The sequence below is a fragment of the Pipistrellus kuhlii genome, unplaced genomic scaffold (genome assembly GCF_014108245.1).
Source record: "Pipistrellus kuhlii isolate mPipKuh1 unplaced genomic scaffold, mPipKuh1.p scaffold_m20_p_3, whole genome shotgun sequence".
In the NCBI taxonomy this organism is placed as follows: Eukaryota; Metazoa; Chordata; class Mammalia; order Chiroptera; family Vespertilionidae; genus Pipistrellus; species Pipistrellus kuhlii.
The window spans coordinates 101592403-101617433 of NW_023425529.1; the positions used below are offsets into that span (position 1 = coordinate 101592403).

At 39.2% G+C, this 25031-nt stretch overlaps 1 protein-coding gene across 5 annotated transcripts in view; it reads left to right on the plus strand.

Moving 5' to 3' along the window:
• The window catches only part of STARD13 (StAR related lipid transfer domain containing 13), a 246629-nt gene that overhangs the window by 135367 nt on the left and 86231 nt on the right, over positions 1–25031 (plus strand). The window contains exon 1 of one of the 5 annotated variants that reach the window (XM_036455314.2): positions 13977–14140. The exons of the other annotated variants lie outside the window; for them this stretch is intronic. Within the exon in view, the coding sequence (XP_036311207.1) occupies positions 14077–14140 (64 nt within the window). The 5' untranslated portion in view covers positions 13977–14076. Of the gene's footprint in view, positions 1–13976; positions 14141–25031 lie in introns of those variants that run through there. 5 annotated transcript variants of the gene reach the window in all.

Here is a 25031-nt window from a genome sequence, read left to right on the forward strand (position 1 = left end):
ATGCTTGCCTGAAATACTCTACTTTGTGGCAAAAATTAACTGCAAATATGCGTGTCCAGCTGCAAAATGATTGATCAGCTGAGATATTCTCACATCAATTGCTGGAAATTGGGAATAGAAAGGTGCCGGTTGATCTGACCTCAGGACGAATTTCATTACCTCATAACTTCTGCAGTTTAGTGACATCAAAAGAAGAATTGGTTGAAAAAGTATTTCCCAATATTCAAACCAATTATAAGACTCACGATTGGCTGAGTGAATGAGCTATTATTGCGGATAAGAACAAAGACATCTACGAACTTAACAATATTATTCTGTCTAACATTCAAAGAGAGGCAGTCCCATACAAGTCCATCGACACTGTTGTGGAAGCAGATGAAGTGGTTAATTAGCCAACAGAATTTTTGAATTCACTCGATCTGCCAAGGCATGGCAATTATCATGTTGCAAAATATCAACCAGCCAAAGCTTTACAACGGCATGCGGCTTATAGTAAAAAAATTAATGAGCAATGTCATGGAAGCAACCCCTGAGACAGGACCTTTGAAAGGTGAAGATGTCTTCATTCCTCACATTCCTATGATTTCAATGGATATGCCATTTCAGTTTAAGGGATTGCAATTCCCAATTCGATTGGCGTTTGCAATCACCATCCACAAAGCGCAGGGCCAATCTTTACAATTGTGCAATTTAGATCTAGACAGGATTGCTTCTCACATGTACAATTATATGTTTCGTGTTCTAGAGTAGGCAAACCAGACAATCTCTATATCTGCACAGACAATGTAACAACAAAAAATATTGTATACCCACAAGCATTGTGAAATTAAACATATTAGAAATGTGCACTTTCTCTTTTCTTTTTTTCCCATTTAACCAGACTGAGCCACAGCAACGCATGGCCGAGTACAGCTAGTAATAAAAATAAATTTAAAAAACTAAAAGAATAAAAAAATAAATGGTATTTCCTAAATTGTGTACAGCTATTGACAATTTATATGAGAACATTAGTGATTTTTTAACTCATAATTTAGGATGAATATTTTGATAGAGTTGAAGAGGAAGCAAAGATAACATTTATAGATCCATTGCAGTAATCCATCCACCTATTCCCTTCTTTCTTTCAACAAATGTTAATTTGGTACCTATTCTGCACCCAGCTCAATTTTAGGCTATAGATCAATGGATCTACAGATATAGGTACTCAATATGCAAAACAAAAAGACAAAGTTTTCTGCCTTCATGGCACTTATGTTCTAGTGGGACAGACAGACAATGAACAATATAAATAAATAAATTGTAATTATTGTAGTGATAAATTGATAAACAAAACAAATAAAACAGGGAAAGGTGGTGTGGATGTGAGTGAAAGGGGTTGAATTTTGTGAAAAGGTGGCCAAGGAAGGCCTCTTGAAGAAGTGGCTTGAGTGAAGACTTGAAGGAAGGGGCATGAAAAAGAAAGTTGTGGATGTTTGAGGCACGAGCATGTCCGAGGAAATGGAGAAGGATGAGCTCTGGTGCGGGGTGAGCCTGGGGCTTGAAAATTGACTGTTCAGTTGAGGCAGTGTTGGGAAGAAAGAGAAGAAGAAATAGGAACTCTTTCAATGAAAATATCCCTCCATGACTGATAGTATTGGTTAGGAAGAATTAAGTCAAAGACAACCTGGGATGTTTTACAATGAATGACTTAGGTCCATATATGTAGCATTAAGACAGTTTGGGTAGGATGGTCTTGATGATCTCATCAAAGGAAGAGGTTAAGTCAGCTAAGAGTAAGTAAGAAGCATGGGGTTAGGGCTGGGAATTGGAAATCAGTAGCAAAGTTTTACCTATTTAATGAAAGAAATAGGTAAAGGACCTTAGTTGTGAATATAGGGATTGGTGAATAGTGTTTGTAGCTTAACTGTGGCTTGTTTTTCTGTTGGGCACATTAGTACTTAGTGCTGTGCTAAATGCTGACCAAGCAGGAGTAAAATATGGTCACTGAAAAAGAAGAGCGTATTTGTAAATGTATTACGTGTGTTCTTTTATCAGATTGGAGAGAATGAGATAGTATAAATATTTGACTTCTCCATTACAAGCCCACTGGTGCTACAAACAAATTTTATTTGACTTATTTTTACTAGGATAATGTATTACAAAACAAACAAACAAAAAACTTTTTCTTTATCTATAGAAATGACTCAGGACCAAATGGCTGTATTCTTCAATAAGTAGCTCAGACTAAATCTACCTTTAGGACTGAGTTTCAACCGATATGCTTTGAAGTGCCTCACATGGGATGAGCTATAGGTCTGCTGAAGATACTAATCCACTCAGTCCTTGGGCTGAGCAGGAGCTAGGCAGGAGATGGGCAGGAGATGGGCAGGAGATGGGCAGTCCAGAGCCCTACCTGATAGCTTTGGACTCTCAGCAGCCTGGCAGTGAATCCCAGGGTGTAGTACAAATGCAACGTGGCCATGCAGTGAGAAAGCTGGAGAAACATGCTACAGAAGATGGTCCTACACCTGCTCTATACTCATGCTACCTAGCACAGTGGTCCCACACTTTTTTTTTTAGCAGTACTTTCAATAAATCTACCTGTAGTTTATAAATTACATACATGTTCTATCATTAACCATCTCAAGTCATAAAAGCCAAAGTTCATCAATTACTTAAATCCCTATTCTATATAATAAAAGCATAGCCTGCAAATTGTCCCCTTGACCAGAGTTCTTCCGGGAGTTCGACCAGGGGGCAGACTGGCAGGGGGAAGGGAGGGAGGCCCTGGCCAGTGGCGGTAACAGGCGGCCATGAAAAGGGAGGGAGGCTCCAGCCAGCAGCTGGCAGTTGCTAGGGACCCTACCAGTGCACAATTTTCATTCACTGGGCCTCTAGTTTCAAATAATTTTCCAGACCATTTTCAGTTATTACTTCTTGCCTCATCAAATTATATTTTCATTGTTCTTACCTTGTAGATGTCACTATTACAGTGCCAATACTAGAGGTAGGGAAATTTCAACTGTGTCAGTTTCTTATCTTACACTAGTTATTAATTTAACTTCTCTTCATGGGTCTTCTGCAGGAATCTTTTTAACTCTCTTCTCCATTTTGTGAAAGTTAGTTTGGTTAAAAGTAAGCAATGTTGTCCACATATCCTTTCAATCGGGTATGAGTAGACTATAGTCCACCAAGATACATGACAGTACTGAAAGTGAGCCTGTGCGTGGGATTGCCAGCTGCCTGTATGTACAACTCCCACCCTCACGCAGAACCCACTAGCAGGCAGGCAACTTACGTGACGGTACTTCATATCACTCCTGATATTGAATACTGCATAACAATTTATTTCTAAAAATATTATACTAGTATATTTTCAAATTATAAAAAAGCATTTCTAATATGCATCTTGCACACTATTTTGGAGATCATTGCCTTTGTGTCCTGTAAATATCCATTACTATCACTCCTTAACCGATGATAAAAGCTATTAGTTAAAATGTGCTGCTTCTCTGCCAACCATACTACAGATATCATCCCATTTTATTCTCATAGCCATGTTTTGAGGCAGAATTATTATCTCCATTTTATAGGTGAGAAAACTGAGGTTCAGAGAAATTCATTAACTTGCCCAAGGTATATTGCTTATAAGAAACAGACAGATTTGAAATGTAAAGTCTTTCCAATCTGAATTACTGCCTGCTTTCTCTTACAGTCTGGGGTAATTTTCATTCTTGTATTTAAAGAGCTTAGTCCTAAAAAATAATGAATTTTGAGTTCTTAAGATACTCTTTTTGGTAATACTGTTGTGGGTGCTACGTCCCTGTTTTCTGCCTTAAATTGTAGCAGCATTGTGCCTGGTTTGTATTCAGGTCACATATCTGGTTGTTATGACGTCCCTCATAGCAGGAAAATATTTGTCAGCTCCAAGTGGCTAGCACACCAAACAGGCTTACTGATAGTTCAGTGAATGTGAGCAATGATTTAGTGAGTTAAAGGGTATTATGCTGCGAGGACACGGTCTACAGGGGCTTCATGAAGTAGGCCAGGAATTGGCACATTGTATTTGTACTGCTGCAAAACCCACTTCAGTCAGCTGGGTTACAGAGGGAGTGGCTCCATCTGCAACAATGAAATAGGAGGCTATTAAACTAGCATTCCTTTCTGTGGGGGAGGATATTGCATTAGAATAAATGAATGTGTTGACCCAGTAAAATTAAGTTGTATATACAAAGTGGAAGCAGGGTTAGGCTTTTTAATGGTTGGTCAGTTATTTAAATCATCTCCTTAGTCAGAATTTATTCTCCTTGAACATATCCAGATAATGTACTCCTCCAGGAATAAGTAAAAACAAAGGAAAATAAATAAAACACAGTTTGCTAGAATCTCATATGAGTTCTTACATAAGAAGTGAAGAAACATGGAAAATAGTTATTTTATGAAAGCAAATTTTCCCTTGATTATTATTCCCTTGATTATAACTTATTTTATGTGTGTGTATGTTTATATAAGAGGAGGCTGTATCGCCAGAAAAATGTGCATCAATGTGTCTTATAGTAGCAATGGTCATTTTAAAAAATGACTAACAGCATATATAATTTCCTTTTTAAAGAGCAGTTTATCACCCTGGCCGGTGTTGCTCATTGGTTAAACCATGGGCCCCAGAACCAAAGGTTTGATTCTCTGTCAAGGGCACAAACCTGGGTTGTGGGATTGCTCCTTGGCCCAAGTCAGGGAGCATGCAGGAGGCAATGAATCGATTGTCTATCACATCAATGTTTCTTTCTCTTTCCCTGTCCCTCGCTTTCACTCTCTCTCAATAGAAAAAAATATCCTCAGGTGAAGATTTTTTAAAAAGTAGTTTACCATTCATTACTCATTTTTTAAAAATCTGTTTTTACTTTCTTCCAAGAAACTCATATCTGGGAGTTGAGAATCAGCTTTTTTTCCCCATCTTAATTCTTCACTGTATAGATTTGTTCAATAATCTATGAGACACTAACAAAGCATTATAGACTTAAAAAGTTTTCTATTAATAAACATACAAATTATATTAGGTTTATATTATAGCAATTTTATTCTATGCTAAATACTTTAAAATGCAATATCTAAATATAAATGTATGTTTAAACCTAAAACAAATGCTGGCTAATCTATTTAATGTATTCTTACCATGAAATAATCTACATTTACAAGATATATAAATTGGGTTTTTGCTTAAGATTCAAAACACTTAAAATTTTTTATTGATTTCAGAGAGGAAGGGAAAGAGAGAGATAGAAACATCAATGATGAAAGAGACTCATTGATCAGCTGCCTCCTACTCATCTCCTACTAGTGACTGAGCCCACAACCCAGGCATGTGCCCTGACTGGGAATCAACAACATGGGCTGGGCCAGTCAAAACATTTTTTTAAAGTGAAAAGTTAGTCTCCTTAGTAAACCGGATTCAAGGGTAGAATATTTCCAAAATGAAATATTAACCACCCTCCATATTTAAATTAAGATTTACTTACAAAAATTCATTTAACATACAATTTTAGGCAATAGCTGTTTTTAAAAGTGAAGTTTATTCATAGTTTAAAAGTCATCAAACTGTTCTTTATTTATTTATCCATTTATTTATTTATCCAGTTATTAGGCATGGACTGTGCTCACTGCCCTGTTCCTGTGGCTTTTCTGTTTCTCGAAGTCCAGATTGAGGCAAGAAGGGCCAGGAAGAGCATGTTTCTGTGTTCTACTCCTATCTAAGAAGAATTCTTTCTTTTTCCCTATATAAGTGAAAATATGCTCTAATAATTATTGAGGTCTTTGGGGTAATTCTGGGCTATTTACTAATAGGAAAAAACAACATGAAAACCGTGATTTACAGCCATGTTTTAGCTTCATTCTGAGAGGAAAAAACATAATCCTATTCCACTTAGTTATCTGACCTATTTGAAATTATGATTGGGTTGATAATCACCATGGAGCCAGTGCCCTTGGCTGGTAGACAGCTAAATTTATTTAATAGTGCAGATAGCTGGATAAACCTCCTCATCCATTTTACTGATCACTGTGCTTTCTCTCCCTGCCCCCTACAGTAGGGTCCTTTTGTTGTTGTTGTTTACTTACTAGTATTTTCTGGCTGCAGCAGCCTGGCATCCTGGAAAGTGGAAGACCTTGGGCTAAAAGGGTCTGAATCCTGACACTGTCGCTGATTGTGTGCACACGGGGGAGTGAGATCACACAGGAAAGGTTCTGGTGCATGCTTCTCTGGGCGTGCGTCCTGTCACCACACTCTGATTATGCTGCCCTCGCAGTTACTGCTCTGCCCCTCTTTCAAAGCTCCTAGAGCTTTCACTCTGTCGCAAACCCCGGTGCTTCTGCCTAAAAACATCCACAAGGAGTCAAGACCTTTGGAAAAAATATTGCCTAATGACCCAATTTTTCCCCCTTCTTTTCATTAACAACCCTCATTTATACTGCCATTCAGGTGACCTCTGTTTGCACTCCTCACTTTGTCTGATGCAATGGTGACATATATATATGTATTTAATGGTTGATTAAGGTAGGAATAGGTAAATGGAAAACTTATGTGAGTAATTGTTTTTTTCCTTGGTTGCTTTTTTATTTATAATTTATACCTGTTTAACAACAAGTTTAATTTTTATGGCTGAAAGTCTTTTTTATAAAAAAGGTTTATTAGGCCAGAGAGGACCAGGTCCTGGGCATGTAGTGTAAACAGCCAGCAACAGGGTGAAGTGGAGAATGTAATATGTCTGCTGTCCCGGAGATGGGTCTTTTTTACACATCATGTAAGGTGGAAGAAAGATATAAGTTGTTTTGAAAGAATTTACATGGGCCATAGATAAGGAGAGCAGCTGAAGGTAGAGCTGGGCAGTTCTATGATGGGAGCAGAGTCTGTAAAGGGGGAAAAAAATTTACTAGTTTTGATTGGTTACTAACTAGCAGCAGTCCTCAAAGTTCATGTATATTCAGAATATCATGGACCATCTATTGGTCAAACATGTAGATGCCTTGAGGTTGATTCAAAGCTCCAATATACATTCAGGAATGTGAGCAGTCTTGTCAGCGGCCCCAGCTATTAACAGGCTGGCTGCTCTGTCTTTTTTCCATTCTCCCTCCCACTGTAATTTAGGATACCTCAGAATTTTGTTTTTTGGCACGCTCTACCTTATTTTCAAAAGGATTTGAAAGAGCTTTGCTTTTTTACCTACTCATTCCCATTTAGTTATGAATTAGGACGGAAGGGAGAGGGATAGAGAGTTAAAAACATCGATGAGAGAGAAACATCAATCAGCTTCCTCCTGCACACCCCTTACTGGGGATGTGCCCACAACCAAGATACACCCTCTTGACTGGAATTGAACCTGGGCCCTTCAGTCTGCAGGCCCATGCTCTATCCACTGAGCCAAACCGGTTAGGATGCATCTCCATTGTTTAACCTTAGCATCTTACTTAGCCTCTCTGAGTTTCACTTTCTTCCTGCATAAGATGGGGCCAATAATACCCTTTTAGAGTTTGCAGTGAGGATCAAATGAGCCATTTGTACATAAAAGCATGCAGCATTTAACATTATGGCTGGCATATGATATCAACCATTACAATGCAGATACCTTCTAGAAGAATATTTGAATGGCATTAAAGAGAATTAAAGCAAGAATTGAATGCATTTTGGGAGTCTTATAAACCCTCCTTATATAATTTATATCAGGGAGAACACCCATGAATATGCATTTAAAAATACAATATTCTAGTGATAATATTTATTTCAAAGAAAACAAATTCCACTAACAGGTATGCATGATATGATTAACAAATTAAGGAATAATGGAAGCAAAGTTACCAATGTGCTGTTTTAGCCTCTACATAGCTTATTCTGTTTAGTAAATAGTCCAAATTACAGCAAATGTTTATCTCCAAACAACAACATGCCTAAAGCCTTCACTTGCTCTAGAATTTTTGTTTTGCCTTTTCAATAATAACTCATCTCCCAACAAGTTGTCAGTACGTTTTACCATCCCACATGTGCCTGACAGTATCAGGTGCTGTGGGAACTGCTGCAAAACAGAGAGCCTCCAGTCACAGATTCCTGGAACTTAATTCCAGAGAAAGCAGTCCAAGGCCATGTGCACCAAGAACCAGATTACCCGGCTGGTTTGCCGACTGAGTGTAGTGTGAGGTCATTTACCCAGTCATTTTAATAACTATTTCATAAGAACTGACTTCCTAAAAATACACTTTATTCATCCCCCACAGTCCAAATCCTGTCTGTATTCTTGTCTTTATAAAAATTGAGTTGCAAAACAAATGAAGATCAGAAATGTTGCGTTTAAGAATAAGATGGAAAAAAGAAACTAGTTTGGATTTTAGATAGACACAGCAGCTAAAGCTATGGTTTCTCAGGATGTTTCACTCTCTGTGTCAGATACCACAATATAAAATCAAATAAAGTATTTGGATTAGAGCTCATCAACAAGCCTGTCCTAGCAACAAAGTGTTGGAGGGACCTAAATTTTTTACAACATTTATGTGAGTTTTCTTGGACTTCGTGAGCTCGGGTGTGGCTCTTCACTAGATTCATGTAGCCTGTACAGAGATATAGTTTATCTTCTCTGGATCTTGTGACACTGTTTCCAAAGTGACATTGACCTCAGTGACTTCAGATATTGTCAGCACAACCCTTCATCTAACAAGTCATAGGATTTTGGATATGGCTCATTTAATTGGCGAGAAGACTGAGACTAAAGAGTTTCAAGTGTTGTGCCCAAGATTACACAACTAGCTGGTCACTTTGTTTTATTGCTTCATTTGGCATCTCTTGTCTCTCCTTTGGAACAGCAACCTATTCTGTAAAAGTCTTTGCCTTCTATAGAATCTTGTGGGGGGTTTTTTCGTGTTTTTTTGTTTTTTTGTTGTTTGTTTCTAATTTCCTGTGTATATATACATTCTATAAAAAATTAAAAAGAAATTTTTATAAAACTTTTGGCAACAGTATATAGACAATGACAAGCAGATGATTTTTGTAAAATTCAATAAAAACATTCATAAATTATTTACTATCTAATAATTCACAGTGGGCCAATCATCAAAGCTTCCCAAAAGAAAATACACTTTAATAGTTGAAAATTTTGTATATAGTTTTTTACATGTCATAAGTTACTAAATTGACTATACCTTGCCTGGCCTGAGTGGCTCAATTAGTTGAGCATCATCCTGTGCACCAGTTTGATTCCCCTTCAGGGCACATAATGGTTTTGTGGGTTTAATTCCCATTTGGGAAGCATGTGGAAGACAATGGATCAGTATTTCTCTCTCTCTCTCTCACTCTGTCTCTCTCTCTGTCTCTCTCTCTCTGTCCTCTCTCTCTCTCTCTCTCTCTCTCTCTCTTTCTTCTTCTTCTTCTTCTTCTTCTTCTTCTTCTTCTTCTTCTTCTTCTTCTTCTTCTTCTTCTCTCTCTCTCTCTCTCTCTCTCTCTCTCTCTCTCTCTCTCTCTCTCTCCTCTCTCTCTCTCTCTCTTCTCTCTCTCAACTTTCTCTCTCAGCATGCCCTTGGGGAGAGGATTAAAAAAGTTAAAGATAAATAAATATAACATGGAAACAGTTTACAAAAGTCTACAATTTTTTTTGGAGGCTTGAGTATAATAATGAATTGTAGTAACACTGTTTTTTTATTTGTTTTGAAAGCTTTTTTTTTGTAATTTATATTGGGCACATTGAGAAATGGGTACACTATTCCAACAGTATCCCCCTTATTTTTATCTATTGTGGTAGTGCTAAGAGCCACGTGCTTAAAAACTTATGGAGTTTTGCTTTCATGTCTATCTCAGTAAATCCTCAAAATATTTTAAAATAAAACATGTTCAGAGCAAAATAAGCTCACCTAGGCATTTATTAGCCACAATGAATTTTAATCAAATACTTATGTGAACTTAGTGGGTGATCACAAGGTACCTAGAAGAGTGAGAAGGTTGTTTTATTCCAAAAAGTGTTGAGAAGCTAAATTTTAAAATAACATAAATCTAAAGCTAGGTTTGGGATCATCATTTTTGCAATAGTACTTAAAATTGGGGATTACAACCAAATTATTAATCTGCCTGCTATCACCTTTTGCAAATATAGTAAAAGAATTTAGAAAATTTTGATCTCTAACTCTTCCTTATGATTTTATGAGGCATCAAATTATTCATTGTGTTACTTTAAAAAAAAAAAGAAACATTTTAAATGACAAAAGAGAAGCATACATATAGTGTGGAATCATGACTTATCCCTGCAGTCACAGAATATCTGTCTCAGTAACTAGTCACACTTATTGTAAAAATGAGCCACCAAATGTCACTTATAGTCTTAAGCCTAGAAATCAAGTTTAGCCTGAAATAAACATAAAAAGGATTTGTAGGTTTTGTTTTTAAGGCAAAGTATGTTACCATTTATCATGTTCAAGGACACAGACTAGTCTGATAAGGGCAAGAAGTTTATTTATGAAGAGAACATGGAATAGGCAAACTTCCATCAATATCTCCTTGACAGATCTGCCATTAAAGTCTAGATGCCCCAAAGTATTGTATATTTTTTAAATGCATTTAAGTCTCTAAAACTGAGGAGCAGTAAAATAAACCTGTTCAGTCAGTTGAGACCAGGTTTATTTTTAGGATAGGGCGGGGAGAGAAATTGAATCCCCTTTTTAAAAAATGGTTTCACAATCTATTTAGTGTGGTACATATTAAAATTTTGAATTGCTTGGCCTGTGTTGCTTAGTGGTTAAGCATCAACCTAAGAACCAGGAGGTCACAGTTTGATTCCAGGTCAGGGCTCATGCCTGAGTTGTGGGCTTGATCCCCAGTGTGGGGTGTGCAGGAGGCAGCCAATCAATAATGCTCTCTCACCATTGATGTTTCTATCTCTCTCTCTCCCATCCTCTCTGAAATTAATAAAAGTATATATTTAAAAATTTGGATCTTTCCATGAAAACAATAATGGGCACAATAGTCAAAAGTTTTTAAATAAATATTTAGTGGGAAGTTGAGTGTGTTTGTGTGTATGAGAATCACCAGAAATTTTTCTCAGCATTAACTCTCTGTGTGCATTTTAATTTTTCATGTACATACCTTGTGCCTCATTAGACATTCATTATTTCATAAACATTGGCCATATATCTAGACTTTTCCAGGCATAGGTGGCCATTGGAGATTCAACATCAAATAAGTCAGCGGTCTCTGTCCTCTAAATGTTATATTATCAACCAACTAAAAGTTTCTCCTTTGCATGCACTTGGGGACAAGACACTCTGCTCTCGATCCAAGCCACCTGAAAAGTCCCCACCTCATCCTTCAGCTTCTGAAGTCACCTGGACACTAGGACATCCACTGGTGGAGAGAGGAGAGGGGATTGGTAGATCACATGGCAGATCATCCGGCACAGAATCATAGTCCACCTACATCAGGGATGGGAAACCTTTCTTCTACCAAGGGCTATTTGGATATTATAACATCATTCACTAGACATACAAAATTATCAGCTTAAAAGCTAGCCTGCTGTATTTGGTCAAACATTAATTAACTCACCCCTAATCCCTTGGCAGGGCCAGAGCAAATGATTTCTCGGGCCTTATAGGGTCTGTGGCTGGACGATCCCTACCCCTGACCTACATGTTTATAAAATACTAAGCTCTTCTCTGCCACAATATTATTTTAAAATTCTTAATTTATCATAGTAAAAAAAGTATTTTATTAAAACTGATCTGGATGCCCTATTGAGGTTTGGCTCAGTGACTAGAGCATCAGTCTGCAGACAGAAGAGTCCCAGATTTTATTCCGGTCAAGGGCAAGTACCTTGGTTGCAGGCTTCTCCCTGGCCAGGCCCTGGTCGGGCTCATGCGAGAGGCAACCAATCTTCTTCATGTGAGAGGCAACCAACCAGGCTTCTCTCACATGGATATTTTTCTCTGTCTTTTCCTCTGTCTTCTACTCTCTCAAAAAATCAATGAAAAATATCCTCAGTGTGAGGATTAAAACAAAAAACAAAACAAAAAACAAAAACAAAAAAACTGACCTGGGTAACTAAGACTAGTATACTATATCCAATTTATTAATATTAGTGTCTAAAAAAGAAGACTGGTATCAATAAAATAGAAGCCCATCCAACTGCTATTTTTAATTAGGTCTCAAATTTGCACAAACTTTTTGTAAATATATAATTGAAGAATTTGCTTTTTATTTCTTTTACCTTTCAGTCTTTCTAAAGTTACAAATAAGCAGTAGAAAGGTGAAGACTTGAATCAGGATCCTGGAGATAAATCAAATATTAAATACTGCACAACTCAGGTCATTACTGTGGTGGCAATAATTACCTCCTACAAAATCAGGAGTTGGCAGTGTTGGGAGCCGCACTCTCCAGTACAGATGGAATGGGAGCCTTCTCTCCCTTCTGCCCGCCTTCCAGGCAACACCCTTATTCTCAGTTTTCCTCATCTTACCCCTCAGTTTAAGGCTGTTACAGAAGAGGAAGTTTAGCCACAAGTTTAATGGACAGGAAATGACTCATGGTTCCCCCGCGGGTCAGGTGAGTGGATCGTTGGATAGTTGGGGAAGATTAGGCTCAGAAGGGAGAGTGATCAGGGCTAGAATTTCTGAAATAACGATGACATCAGCATTAGTGTGATACTTCCCCACTGTCCCAGACAAGCATCGCAAAGCCCTGCCCTGAATTGTTTCCCAGCAGTTTTCACAGAGTGATTGGGAGGAGTATCAATAGGAAGCTGAAGGAGCATGGTTGTAAATTTTTGATGAAGTTTCATTAGAGGTTTATGGAAGAATTTATTGGTAATTTAGTGTTCTCTGTGTTTTACTAATAGAAACCATTATGCCAAAGAAAATTTTCAAACCTAGAATTTGGTAAACTTTGAAGATATATGAAATTTTCATTGTTGCTATTTTGGGATTATTAATTTCAAATACTCTAAATTTACTGATACCATTATTGTGTTATGAAATAAATGAGATTATAGAATATGTAGTTAATAGTATACTGTTTAGACTGTAAGGCAGCAGTTCTCAACCTTTCTAATGCCGCAACACTTCAATACAGTTCCTCATGTTGTGGTGACCCCCAACCATAAAATTATTTTCGTTGCTACTTCATAACTATAATTTTGCTACTGTTAATGAATTATAATGTAAATATCTGTGTTTTCTGATGGTTTTTGGCTTTACAGCAGTGGTTCTCCACCTGTGGGTCACAGTGGTTCTCAACCTCTAGCAGGGTTGCTAAGACCCTCGGAAAACACAGATATTTACATTAGGATTCATAACAGTAGCAAAATTACAGTTATGAAATAACAACGAAAATAATTTTATGGTTGGGGGTCACCACAACATGAAGAATTGTATTAAAGGGTAGTGGCATTAGCAAGGTTGAGAACCAATGCTGTAAGGAGAAACCACATTTGACAGATAATTTAAAAGAGGTTATTAACATAGCTTCATTACTACATGCGTGATACTGTGAGGGTACTTTTTGTACCAAAAAGGAAGTCTTTTTAGAAACATCACTTTGCTGCTAGTAGTCACCTATGGGATGTTTTTAAACTATATTATGAACTAAAGGGCATGTAAGAAAAAAATTTAGAAATTTCAAATAAGAAATTTGGTGATTTTAAGGAACTCGAGCTATTTCTGTATGAGTAGAGAGCTCTATTGAGGCTTTCTTGATTATGTGGAGATGTATATATATACTCCACCTTACATTTTAGTTATACTTAGTTGTTTAATTTATTAGAAAGTGTGTGGTTCTTTCTGTTCCAAAAGGAATTTCTCCCTGTGACTTGATTTTGAGACTATGATGCAAGTCCATGGTGTTCTTTTTTAATGTGAAAGTAAACCATGAGGAAAGGAAGTGTGGAGGCTTGGAATTCTAGCTGGTGCCTCACAGGTCACTGGGGAGCAGTGAGGTTCTCCACTGTCAATGGCCGGAAACACCAGAGAGGAGGACTGCTTACTCTACATTTATTTGAGCCTCTGCTGGAAGCTTCCACAGTTTGCCACGCAAACGTTAACCAAGCCCCTTTGGGGTACTTCGGACTGTGCTGGTGCATGATATGCAAAGACAATGCCTAAGGAAGGAACCAGAAAAGCCGAGTAACCAAAAATTCCAGTGCCAGGGTAAGTACAGAGCAAGAAGTACACAGAGGGTGCAAAGGAGAGACGGGGAAACCTTACTTCCCTGTGTGGCATGAGTGGAGTGGTCAGGAAGGACTTCACAGAGAAGATAGAGCTAGAACTGACAACTGAAGCAATAGAGGAAAAAAGAATAATAAGAATTGTCTAGTCAGATGAAGTGGGAGAAATTCATTTTAGACATAGAAAAAGTATCTGCAGGGTACAGAAGATGGATGGAAGAGATAGTGGCCAGCTTAGGGAACTGTGAGTTACTTAATATCACTGACATCCAGGGTACCTGGGCAGTTGAGAGGCAGAAGGACATGCCAGCAACCCAGGTGAGCTCAAGAACTGTAAACTGTTCTCAGAAGTTAGGATTTTACTTTGGACGGACTTGGGAGCCAGGAAGGATTTTAAACTGGAGAGTAAGTGATCAAATTGGAGTTCTCTCTCTGAAGTTATCGTTGCAGGATGTTGGTTAGGTTACTAAATAAAATACATAAATTGCCTTCAGAACATAAGATCTCCTGCTACTTTATGGAAATATATTTAGGAAGGTTTTTGTTTTTGAACCAGCGCTTAATGTTGATCAGCAGAGATTCTGCCCCTGACCTGTGATCTTAAGCTGAGCCAACTGTCAGTTGCCTCTATGTCTCTCAATTCATTAAAATTAGACTGGTAGGTCCAATATAAAGTACTCATGGCTTAAATGGAGTTGAAATTTGTCAGAACCCAACATTTTCTGGTATGTAGGAGGCTATTATTTAATAATAATAACTCTCTAAATGTGAAATTTCCCTTATAAATTTTCCTATGAGCTTATTCAGCCTTGCAGAACAATGAGGAGTGTACGAAGTTGCAGGACTGTATATCCTCTCAGAGCATCAGTTTTCTTAAAATTTTAGGGAAAGTTTCTGTATTAAAACAAGTGTGGGCATGTCATAGTATCCTCTATATAGATGGAAGTGTCAAATAAATCATTAAGGGCATCTGTTTATTCTTTTCTGCCATCTGAGCAAAATCTGACAAGTACTCAATTCAGTTAATGAAATTTGGCTCACATTTTTAATTGGCTGAGTTTTGTCAATTTACATAATTACTTTTGTTTAATGCATATAAAACATAAAGTTAAGTCCAATGCCCTGTGCCAGGACCAAAACTGCAGTGGTAAACTAAGTTTCTCTTGCATCCTCACAACTGCCTTGCAGAGTTTAGGTAAAGTTATAACCATTTTGCAGATGAGAAAACAGATTTTACGATCTAAGGAGGTTTACTCAGGAACCCCTATAGTAAAGTCATACTCCATGCTGCTCTTTACTACCATACCTCTCTGAAATTTTTAGATCTCAACTTTCTGTCTCTTTTGCCTTATCTGTTCTTGCATTTACTTTATTAAGGATATTTTGTCCTTTCCTCCATATCTGTCTGATTTTCTATCTCTATAAATGATAAAATGCCATCTATCCTCCTCATTAATCATTATAAGCTATGCCAAAACGTTAATCAATAAATAAATTTTTTAAAAATTTAAAATAAGCTATGCTCATATACAAGCTTGTTTTTATATTACTTATTAACAGTAGCTATAATAACTACAACCATTATAAACTCGTATAGAGCCTCTACTGTTTACAAATATACTGTGATCAGACTTTAATTCTACAGAGAAATGGAAGTCAGAGTTATATATAATGGCTAGTTAACAATTTAAGATGGCCAGAGACCATGAAGCGATTCAGACCATAATGTTAGAAGGGTTCAGTGAAGGCTTCTTGAGGAGGTGTTCAACAAGCTGTGCCTTCAAGGAAGGAAAAAGGGGAGGACCTTTTAGGCAGACCCAAATAATTCCAGTACTTAAAAGAAGTTCAGCACAGTATATCTCACGTTTTTTTCCTCTATTCCTGAGAACTGAAATAGTCATAGACAAGAGTGGTTACATTTTAAAAGAAGGAATAACTCTACTCCATTATTCTACTCTAGTGTGGTTACATTTCAAGAGAGGGATCGTTTTACTCTAATGATATCCCTTCCCCAGGGATGCCATAATGGACTGACTGGATGGTTTTCTTGGAGGTATGAATGGGACAGCTTCGTGGAGCTGAGTTTCCTCTGGTGCATATCCAAAAAGATTTTGGATGGTGCAGATGGAACTAGGCCTCAGACCTATTCATGAGGGCCCTAATCCTTTTTCCTCCTCACCAGAAGGACCCTCCTCCCACATTGGAAATAATTCTGGATCAAATATAACTTCCCAGAACTATTCCAAATCCCCATCTGGAAGGCCTCTAAGCTCCATGAGATTTTATGTCAGTGCTTTGTTATTGATTAAGACTGGGGCTGGCATTCAGCCCAACCTCAGCCCCAATAACAGTAGTAGCAGACTTCTCAAATGTAACAGAAAGCTATGAAAACTCAGCATGTGCCCCTCAGCCTCCTTCAGTCAAACCAGGAAAGGAGAAACAAAGAGGAGAGTTTTCAGGGGCAGAGGTACCTTCATCAAAAATCTTTGACCAGCAGCAAGCTGGAGGTCCTTTGCTAGAAATAGCTCTAAGGATCATCAGTCCATTATGGTTCGGATTAACACAGAGCAATGTCCATGAAGGAAAGGTACCTAGGAGACACCTGGAACAGAAGCAGAACTTTCCATCTTCTCTTCAATTCAGCATGAAAATCAGGCAGCCTTTGCCCTTGAAGCATTGGTGTCTAAGTGGGGAGATAGAAATGCAACCAGAATCTCGTAAGGACTATAGTTGAAATAGGGAAGTCCAGAGAGGAGTAGGTAACCTGGGATTCAGGAGCTGGTATCTTAGTTAATCTTGATAGAAGAGGAATGAGTGTTAAATCAGGAGGAAGAATAGTAGGAGGAATGTGATAGATGACAAAGAAGAGGAAACAGCCTACACACAAGTGTGGGCTGTGAAACAGCCCCACGGGACTGGGAAACCCCAGGCAGTTCGTGCACTGGACCAAAAAATGGGCCACGAGCCCCGGAAGCAGGCAGAGGCCAGCTGAGGGACGGCACTATGGGCCATGATAGGGGCTTTATTCTGCAGCTGCCAGGGAGGCATGAAGGATCCTTAAGGAAAATAATCATACTTGCATCTTAGAAAGTTAAGGAAGGCAAGGATTTAAACAGAAGACCTGTTAGACATCTGTTGCAAGAGTTCTGGGGACATGATGAGGCTCAGCAAAGCAGAGGGGGTAAGAGAGGGGAAAGAGGGTTTTGAGAAGTAAATTTAAGAGAGAAATTCAGCAGGTCTTAGGGTTGTGTTAATGAGATTATGGGGAACAGAGGAGAGGAGAGGAGAGGAGTCTAGGAAGACCCTCAGCTTTCAGATTCTTAGAATTGTCATCAATTTATTTATTTATTTAATCTGTTGCTTCTCATATAACAGAGTGTCATCTAAAACTGTTTTTAAAAGTGGGGTCATGAAGTTAGTGGGTATACCCAGAAAATTTTTAATAGAAGATAACAGAACAGAAAATGAAATGTTAGGTAGCATCCTACGTAATAAAAGCATAATATGCAAATTGACCATCACTCTGTTATACTACAAGCCATGCCCACCAGCCAAAGAGCGAGTATGCAAATTAACTCCAACCAAGATGGCTGCCACCACAGAGAGCAGAAGGGAGGCTTGGGTTTTTCCAGCAATGGAGGAAACCAAACTTTCCACACATCATTACCTGTCCAGACCTCCACTCAAGGATACAAAGTTTCAATTATAAAAGATAAATAAATCCCAACAGAAGTGGTGGCATCCATGGAGCTGCAAAGAGCAGGAGGCTAGGGTTTCCCCCGGCAATGGAGGAAGCCAAGTTTCTGCAGCCCTGGCTGGCCCAGGCCTCCACTTAAGGCTACAAAGTTTCAATTATAGAAGATAAATAAAACCCAACAGAAATGGTAGCAGCCATGGAGTGAACAGGAGGCTTGGCTCTGCTCCAGGCTACAAAGTTTCAATTGTAGAAGATAAATAAACCCCAGATACCAGGGTCTCCATTTTGGTTGTCGGGAGGCATGGCCAGCTTGCAAACCACCACAGGCCCCTTGCCCAGGCCACCCCACACCCTAAGGGAACCCCCATCCTGATCTGGGACACCTTTCAGTGCCAACAAGCTGGCCCCCACCCATGCACTAGGCTTCTATCCTATCTAATAAAAGAGTAATATGCAGATTGACCATCACTCCAACACACAATAGCTGCCCCCATGTGGTCAAAGATCCTATCCCCATGTGGACAAAAGATGGCCTCAAGATGTCCAGCAGGGGAGGGAATTTGAGAGGAACTAGACCTGCAAGAGAGGGCAGTTGTGGGCAATTAGGCCAGCAGGGCAGGCCAGTTGGGAGGGACCAGGCCTACAAGGGATGGCATTTGGGGGTGATCAAGCCTGCAGGGAAGAGCAGTTAGGGGTGACAAGCCAGCAGAGGAGGGAAGTTGGGGGTGACTGGACCTGCAGGGAAGGGCAGTTGGTGGGGACCCAGGTCTGCAGGAGAGAGCAGTTGGGGGGAGGGGAGGACCAGGCCTGTAGGGAAGGGCAGTTAGGGGAAAACAGGTTGGCAGGAGAGCAGTTAGGCATCAATAAGGCTGGCAAAGGAGTGGCTAGAGGGTGATCAGGCTGGCAGGCAGAAGTGGTTAGGGGCAATCAGGAAGGCAGGCAGGTGAGCAGTTGGGAGCTGGCAGCCCTGGATTGTGAGAAGGATGTCTTACTGCCCATTTAGGCCCAGTGGGATCAGACCTAAACGGGGTCCCAGATTGGAGAGGGTGCAGCCTGGGCTGAGGGACCACCTCCCTCCCCCTAGTGCACGAGTTTCATGCATCAGACCTCTAGTTACATATGTTTAAAAAAAGTGTAATTTTTATTTTGTGAAGTTTTGTTTTAGTTTGTGTGTGTGCAAGTGCAAGTGTGTGCATGTTCATACTATATGAAGTATACTTTTTACTTAAGATTTAATTCCAAACATTTGAAGTCCTATGGTATTTCTTTTCTATGGTTGTGTCTGATTCTTCCCAAGGATGAATATGCCCCAACCAAGGAGAGTGATTCCTTTGTAATAGCAGGAAAATCTTTTCTCACTATCAATCTTTCAAGACTGAATTTTATAGTAATCTGTGCCCTTGGAATTCCATGGATTCCATGCTCAAAGGAAAACGGGACTCTTCCAGTGCGGGCTGGGACAGCATCAAATGTCCTGCCCTTCAGAAAGCATAAGCAGCATCTTCAAAGACATTAGGACATGTCTCTCAGAAGGAGAATCATAGCTAGCAGAATCAAGTTACTTTATTTTCATATACAGGATTTTACAGTTTGCAAACTACTTTCACATCCCAGTCCCAGTTGTGTACCAGTGACATGGTCTGTGCTCTCTCGCAATCTGGGACCGCTCTGGATGTCGGAGAGCCGGTTTTGGCCCAATCTTGCAGGCCGGGCTGAGGGATCCCCACTGGTGCACAAATTCGTGCACCGGGGCTTTAGTGTTCCCATACTTAGAACAGCTCTGGGAGTTTGGAGGAACCTCAATATCTGAAAAAAATGGTTTAATTATTTTATATATTTAATTATATATTAGCAAAATCCAAGATGGCTGCTCAGGTAAACACCTAGCCACAGCCGCACACAGCAATTTCAATAAAATACAACTAAAATATAAAATGGACGTTACCCAGAACTACAGGAAAGTCGACTGACTGGAAATTCTACAACGAGAAGCAAGGAGAAAACCAGAAGGAAGAGCAGAGGAACTGTAAAACCCTAAGGTACGGGGACACACGGCGCGCATGGAGAGGACGGAGCCGGAGAGGAGGGAGGTTGAGTGCCTGGCGGGCATTCCCTAGCGGGAAGGAGATAAAGGCTCCGATTATGCTGGGCCCCAGTTCCGACTGCCCTGAACCCCAGTTCTAGGCCAGACCCCGGGGACCCAGGCTCAAACAGAGGGAGCCGGGCTGTAAGGCGGAACCCCGGGGGGAGCGGCGAAAGGAGGTCCCGGAGGCACACACATTGCGCACAGAGAAGGGAAGGTTGGCTGTGCTGCGGGATTGCCCTGACGGGAAGGAGACAGGGGCTCCAGACTGCTCTGAACGCCACCTCCAATCCCACTACCAACTGAACTGAACCCCAATACTGGGCTCATTGGGGGAGAGCCTAGACTGTTTGGTAGCAGGCGAAAATCGAGGGCACCTTTCTCTGAGAGGCGCTTGCAAGGAGTACTGAAGGACCCTGAGACTCAGGAGCCATATAGGGCGGGGCTGAGGGAAGCCAAAGCTATAGGCTCCACCCTGAAACCCTGCTGCATCAGGGAAGCTGCGAAAATGCCAAGACGAAATAGATCACAAACGAAAGAAATGGAGGACAAAAAGTGACTGGATATAGAGTTCAAATCTACACTTATAAGGTTTTTCAAGAATTTCCTAGAAAAGATCGATAAGACCTATGAGGATATGAAAAGGGATCAACTAGAATTAATAAGGAATCAACAAGAAATGATAAAGGATCAACAAGAAATAAAGAATACATTGTCTGAAATAAAAAATATTATACAGAGTCCTAAAAACAGAATGGAAGATCACAAGAATCAAGTCAAAGATTTGGAACATAAAGAGCCAGAAGACACTCCTTCGCAGAAGCCAGAAGGCAAGAGAATCCAGAAAATTGAAGATAATGTAAGAATCCTCTGGGACAACTTCAAGCGAACCAACGTCAGAATTATGGGGGTCCCAGAAGATGAGAGAGAGCAAGATATCGAAAACATACTGAAAGAAATAGTGACAGAAAACTTCCCCCACCTGGTGAAAGAATTAGACTTACAAGTCCAGGAAGCACACAGAACTCCAAACAAAAGGAATCCAAAGGACCACACCAAGACAAATCATAATTAAAATTCCAAGAGCAAAAGACAAAGAGAGAATATTAAAAACAGCAAGAGCAAAGCAGGTAGTTACCTATAAAGGAGCACCTATACGATTGTCAGCTGATTTCTCAACATAAACCATGCAGGCCAGATGGGAATGGCAAGAAATATTCAAGGTGATGAATAGTAAGAACCTACAGCCAAAGATAATCTATCCAGCAAAGCTATCACTCAGAATCGTCAGATTCTGAAGGTCAGATAAAGAGCTTCACTAATAAAAAAAAGCTAAAGGAGTTCATCACCACCAAACCAGAATTATATGAATTGCTGAAGGGGGTTCTTTCAGAAGAGAAAGTAAATAAAGATAAAAATTATGAACAACAAATACGTAACTATCAACAAGTGAATCTAAAAACCAAGGAAATTAAAAAAAAAATCTGATGAACAATATTAACTGTTGAATATAATAGAATCGGAGGTATGGAAGGGGAGTGAACTGATGATTCTTGGGGACAAGGGGAGAGGGGTGTGTGGGAAGAGACTGAACATAAACTGTGCACCTATTGATGAGGACAATGTGGGGTGGGGAAAGGGCAGAGGGTGGGATGGGAACCTAGTGGAGGAGAGCAGTGGAGGGCGGGGGGGGGGAGGGGAAGGAACATTTGTAATAATATGAACAATAAAAATTTATAATTATATATTAGCTATAAATATTTTCCTTTTAATATAGTTTTTCAGTCAGCATTCATTTGCTTCAGACTAAGAACTGGACATTCAAAGATGTAGTCTGTTTTCCAATCTGGTGATGTATACCTGCCTGCAAACTTATAATTTAAAAAGATGCAAAATCTCAATTATTTATTTAAGGGTGCTTGCAGTTTTGTTTATGATATGTTTACAGAATGTATGTTCACCTATATACATTTGTGTGTGTGTGTGTGTGTGTGTGTGTGAGAGTGTGAGACAGAGAACTAATTATCTCCAAGTCCCAAAATTAAAACACACACACACACACACACACACACAGGATAGCTCACATGGAACAGAGCCAAGGAAAGTTGGCCCTCTTTGAAGCTGACAAGGAGCATAAAGCTTTCTCCTTCTTGGGCTAAATGTGAGTACCTTAAAGGAAGAATAAGTGAATCAAGAACTTGATAAAAGCTATGTAGCCTTAGCAAATAAAGCTCCTACATAACAATATTTGATTACAAAGAGTATCCAGTCTTCTGAGTTTTATCTAAAATCAACAGGTTAAGAACTGCTACTTCATGCTTAGTGTTCCACCTCAATTTTTAACAAATAAATAAATGTTTGTGTTCCTTATTTGGGGGGGAAAAGATTCAAAGATGACTGCTTTCTAAATTTTCTGTTCAGTGTTAGATATAATGTGAGCAGTCATGAAATATTAATTATAATTATTTTAAGCATAAAAGAAAAATATTTATTTGTTTTTAAATGTAAATGACTTGAAGTATTTGAATTACTTTCCCAGTTGCCCCCTCACAAAGCAGATCCCTGAATACACACCTTGGACGTTTTTAATAGTGGGAATGACCTGACAGGAAGTCTGTCTGGGAGATTCGTGATCCCTTGAGGTCTTGAACTTGGGCTCTACATTAATCCCCAACTTCTCGCAGTCATTACTCCACAGGAAGCCCATATTTCTTGCTCACAATTTATTTATTTGTTCAGGTTTTTTTTTCTCATAGCATGGAAAAATAATCTTCTAAAGGAAATTCTCTTAATGCACCTACATGTCTGATACAGATTTCTTTCCCAAGCTTCTAGTGTGTTTGGTAAACACATTTGCCCTTGAGATTCCCACATATCATACTAACAGTTTACTTATTAACTGGCAGCACATTACTCATCGCAAGATTGTCTTCCCTAACCTGGTGTTTGTGTCCTAAAAATAACAGCCTGTGGAGGCCCTATTGCCATTTTCTGCAGTGGCACATTTTATTTTTTACTCTCATTATATCTTGTTAAATGGCATTGCATTGTGTGAAGCATGACTTACTATGATACAGTATTATTTAACAGAAAGAGTATAATCAGATCTTCTAGAATGCAAAAAAAAAAAAAAGAATTGTCTGTGAGATTCCTCTCATAAGAATTTTGATGAAAGGGACTGGTGGCATTTGGCCCCAAGGTACTCCTGCAGTCACAGATGGAAAAGAATAAGCATCCACTTAAGGAAGGAACCAAATGCTCAAGAATGCCGGCCTCAAAACCAGCGGGAAAGCAGAAGGGACATTGCTGCAGGAAGGGACATAGCTAAGCATCTTCTAGCTCAAATTTCATCTCACCTTCTAAGCTTACCGTATTCTTGTCACCTTTTCCAAAATGCCCTTCTTGTTCTGATGGCTCGAGGATTTGGTCCTGCTACAGAAGGCTTTTACTTTCTTGGATTGTAGTGATGCCTGGATGAGTCTTTGTCCTCCCTGGTTGACTTAGAGATCTTCAGAGCAGGACCCAGTCACCCACAGCCATGCATCCTCCAACAGGCTTTTCACATCGTGGGCACTCAACAGATGTCTGGACAAATGTCTTCTACTTCTGAAGGCCAAATGAAGGAGAGCTGAGTGGAGAGAACCGGAGATCATCAGAACCACTACTACCCTGTTTCCGCGAAAATAAGACAGTGTCTTATATTAATTTTTTCTCCCAAAGTTGCACTAGGTCTTATTTTTGGAGGATGTCTTATTTTCGGAGAAACACGGTAGCTTTTATGGGAAGTAACAATAAGCCCCAGTGAAGTAATAGTAACAAATGCCATGCCCCAGGTACTCCTCTAATCACTTTACAGCCAGTAACTCATCTCAGCCTTACAACAACGCTCTGAGGTACACACTGTTGCTTATTCCTAGTTTATAGTTAAGGGAACTAAGATATGCTGAAGTTAACTTATCTAAGGTTATGAGGTAATGACAGGTGAAGCCAGGATTGGCAATCGGTCCTTGCTTCTATCAGCTTTATGCAGTGCTATCTATCTTGTCCAGTTAGCCTTTTTATGCCCTCATATAAAGGAACATCTCCCAAACAAACTGACTTTAAAAAAAAAAAAAAAAGTTAATTTATAAAACTAAGTATCAAGCCCATAGTTCAAATAAATTCTAGACCACATGATCTCTCTTTAAAGGTATTTAAGTTAGCCCTGGCTGGGTGGTTCAGTTGGTTGGAGCATTGTCCTGTGCACCAAAAGGTTGCTGGTTCAATTCCTGGTCAAGATACATACCTCTGTTGCAGGACTGAGGTTTGGTCAGGATGCATATAAGAGGCAACCAATCGATGTTTCTTACTCACATCGATATTTTTCTTTCTCCCTTCCGCTCTCTCTGAAACCAATAAAAACAGCCCTAGCCAGTTTGGCTCAATGGATTGTCTGTGGATTGAAGGGTCCTGAGTTTGATTCTAATCAAGGGCACGTGCCCAGGTTACGGGCTCAATCCCCCATGGGGTGCGTGCAGGAGGCAGCCATTCAGTGATTCTCTCTCATCATTGATGTTTCTATCTCTCTCCCTCTCCCTTCCTCTCTGAAATCAATAAATATATTCATTTAAAAATATATCTTCCGGTGAGAATTTTTAAATTCTAAAAACTAACTATTAATATCCAATAAGAAATGTGAGTTTTGTTTGGTAAGTCATTAGTTAAGAGCAAAATTAAGTTAGAATGTATCTTCATTTTAAACTCCCCTTTAAAGCAATAACATTAAGCCTGCATAAAAATGAAACTGGTTTGTTTGTTTGTTTGTTTGTTTGTTTTAAAGAGATGCATTTTTGGTGAATTTGCTAGTTTTAGAAATTAGGTCACATTTTGCTTTTACTTACTTAAATATTTGAGGAGTCACATAGACTCCCTTAACTTTGAACTTCCTGACTTATGTTAGTTTAAGACATCCCTGTAGAATCATTTAAATATAGTTCTAGTGTATGCATAAACTTCCACTTAGAATTTCCTTTTTGAAGTCTGCTGAGAATAGAAATGAAAACCATATGAGATTTTCTTAATCCAGAATGTAAAATAACGTGAGAAATGTCTACC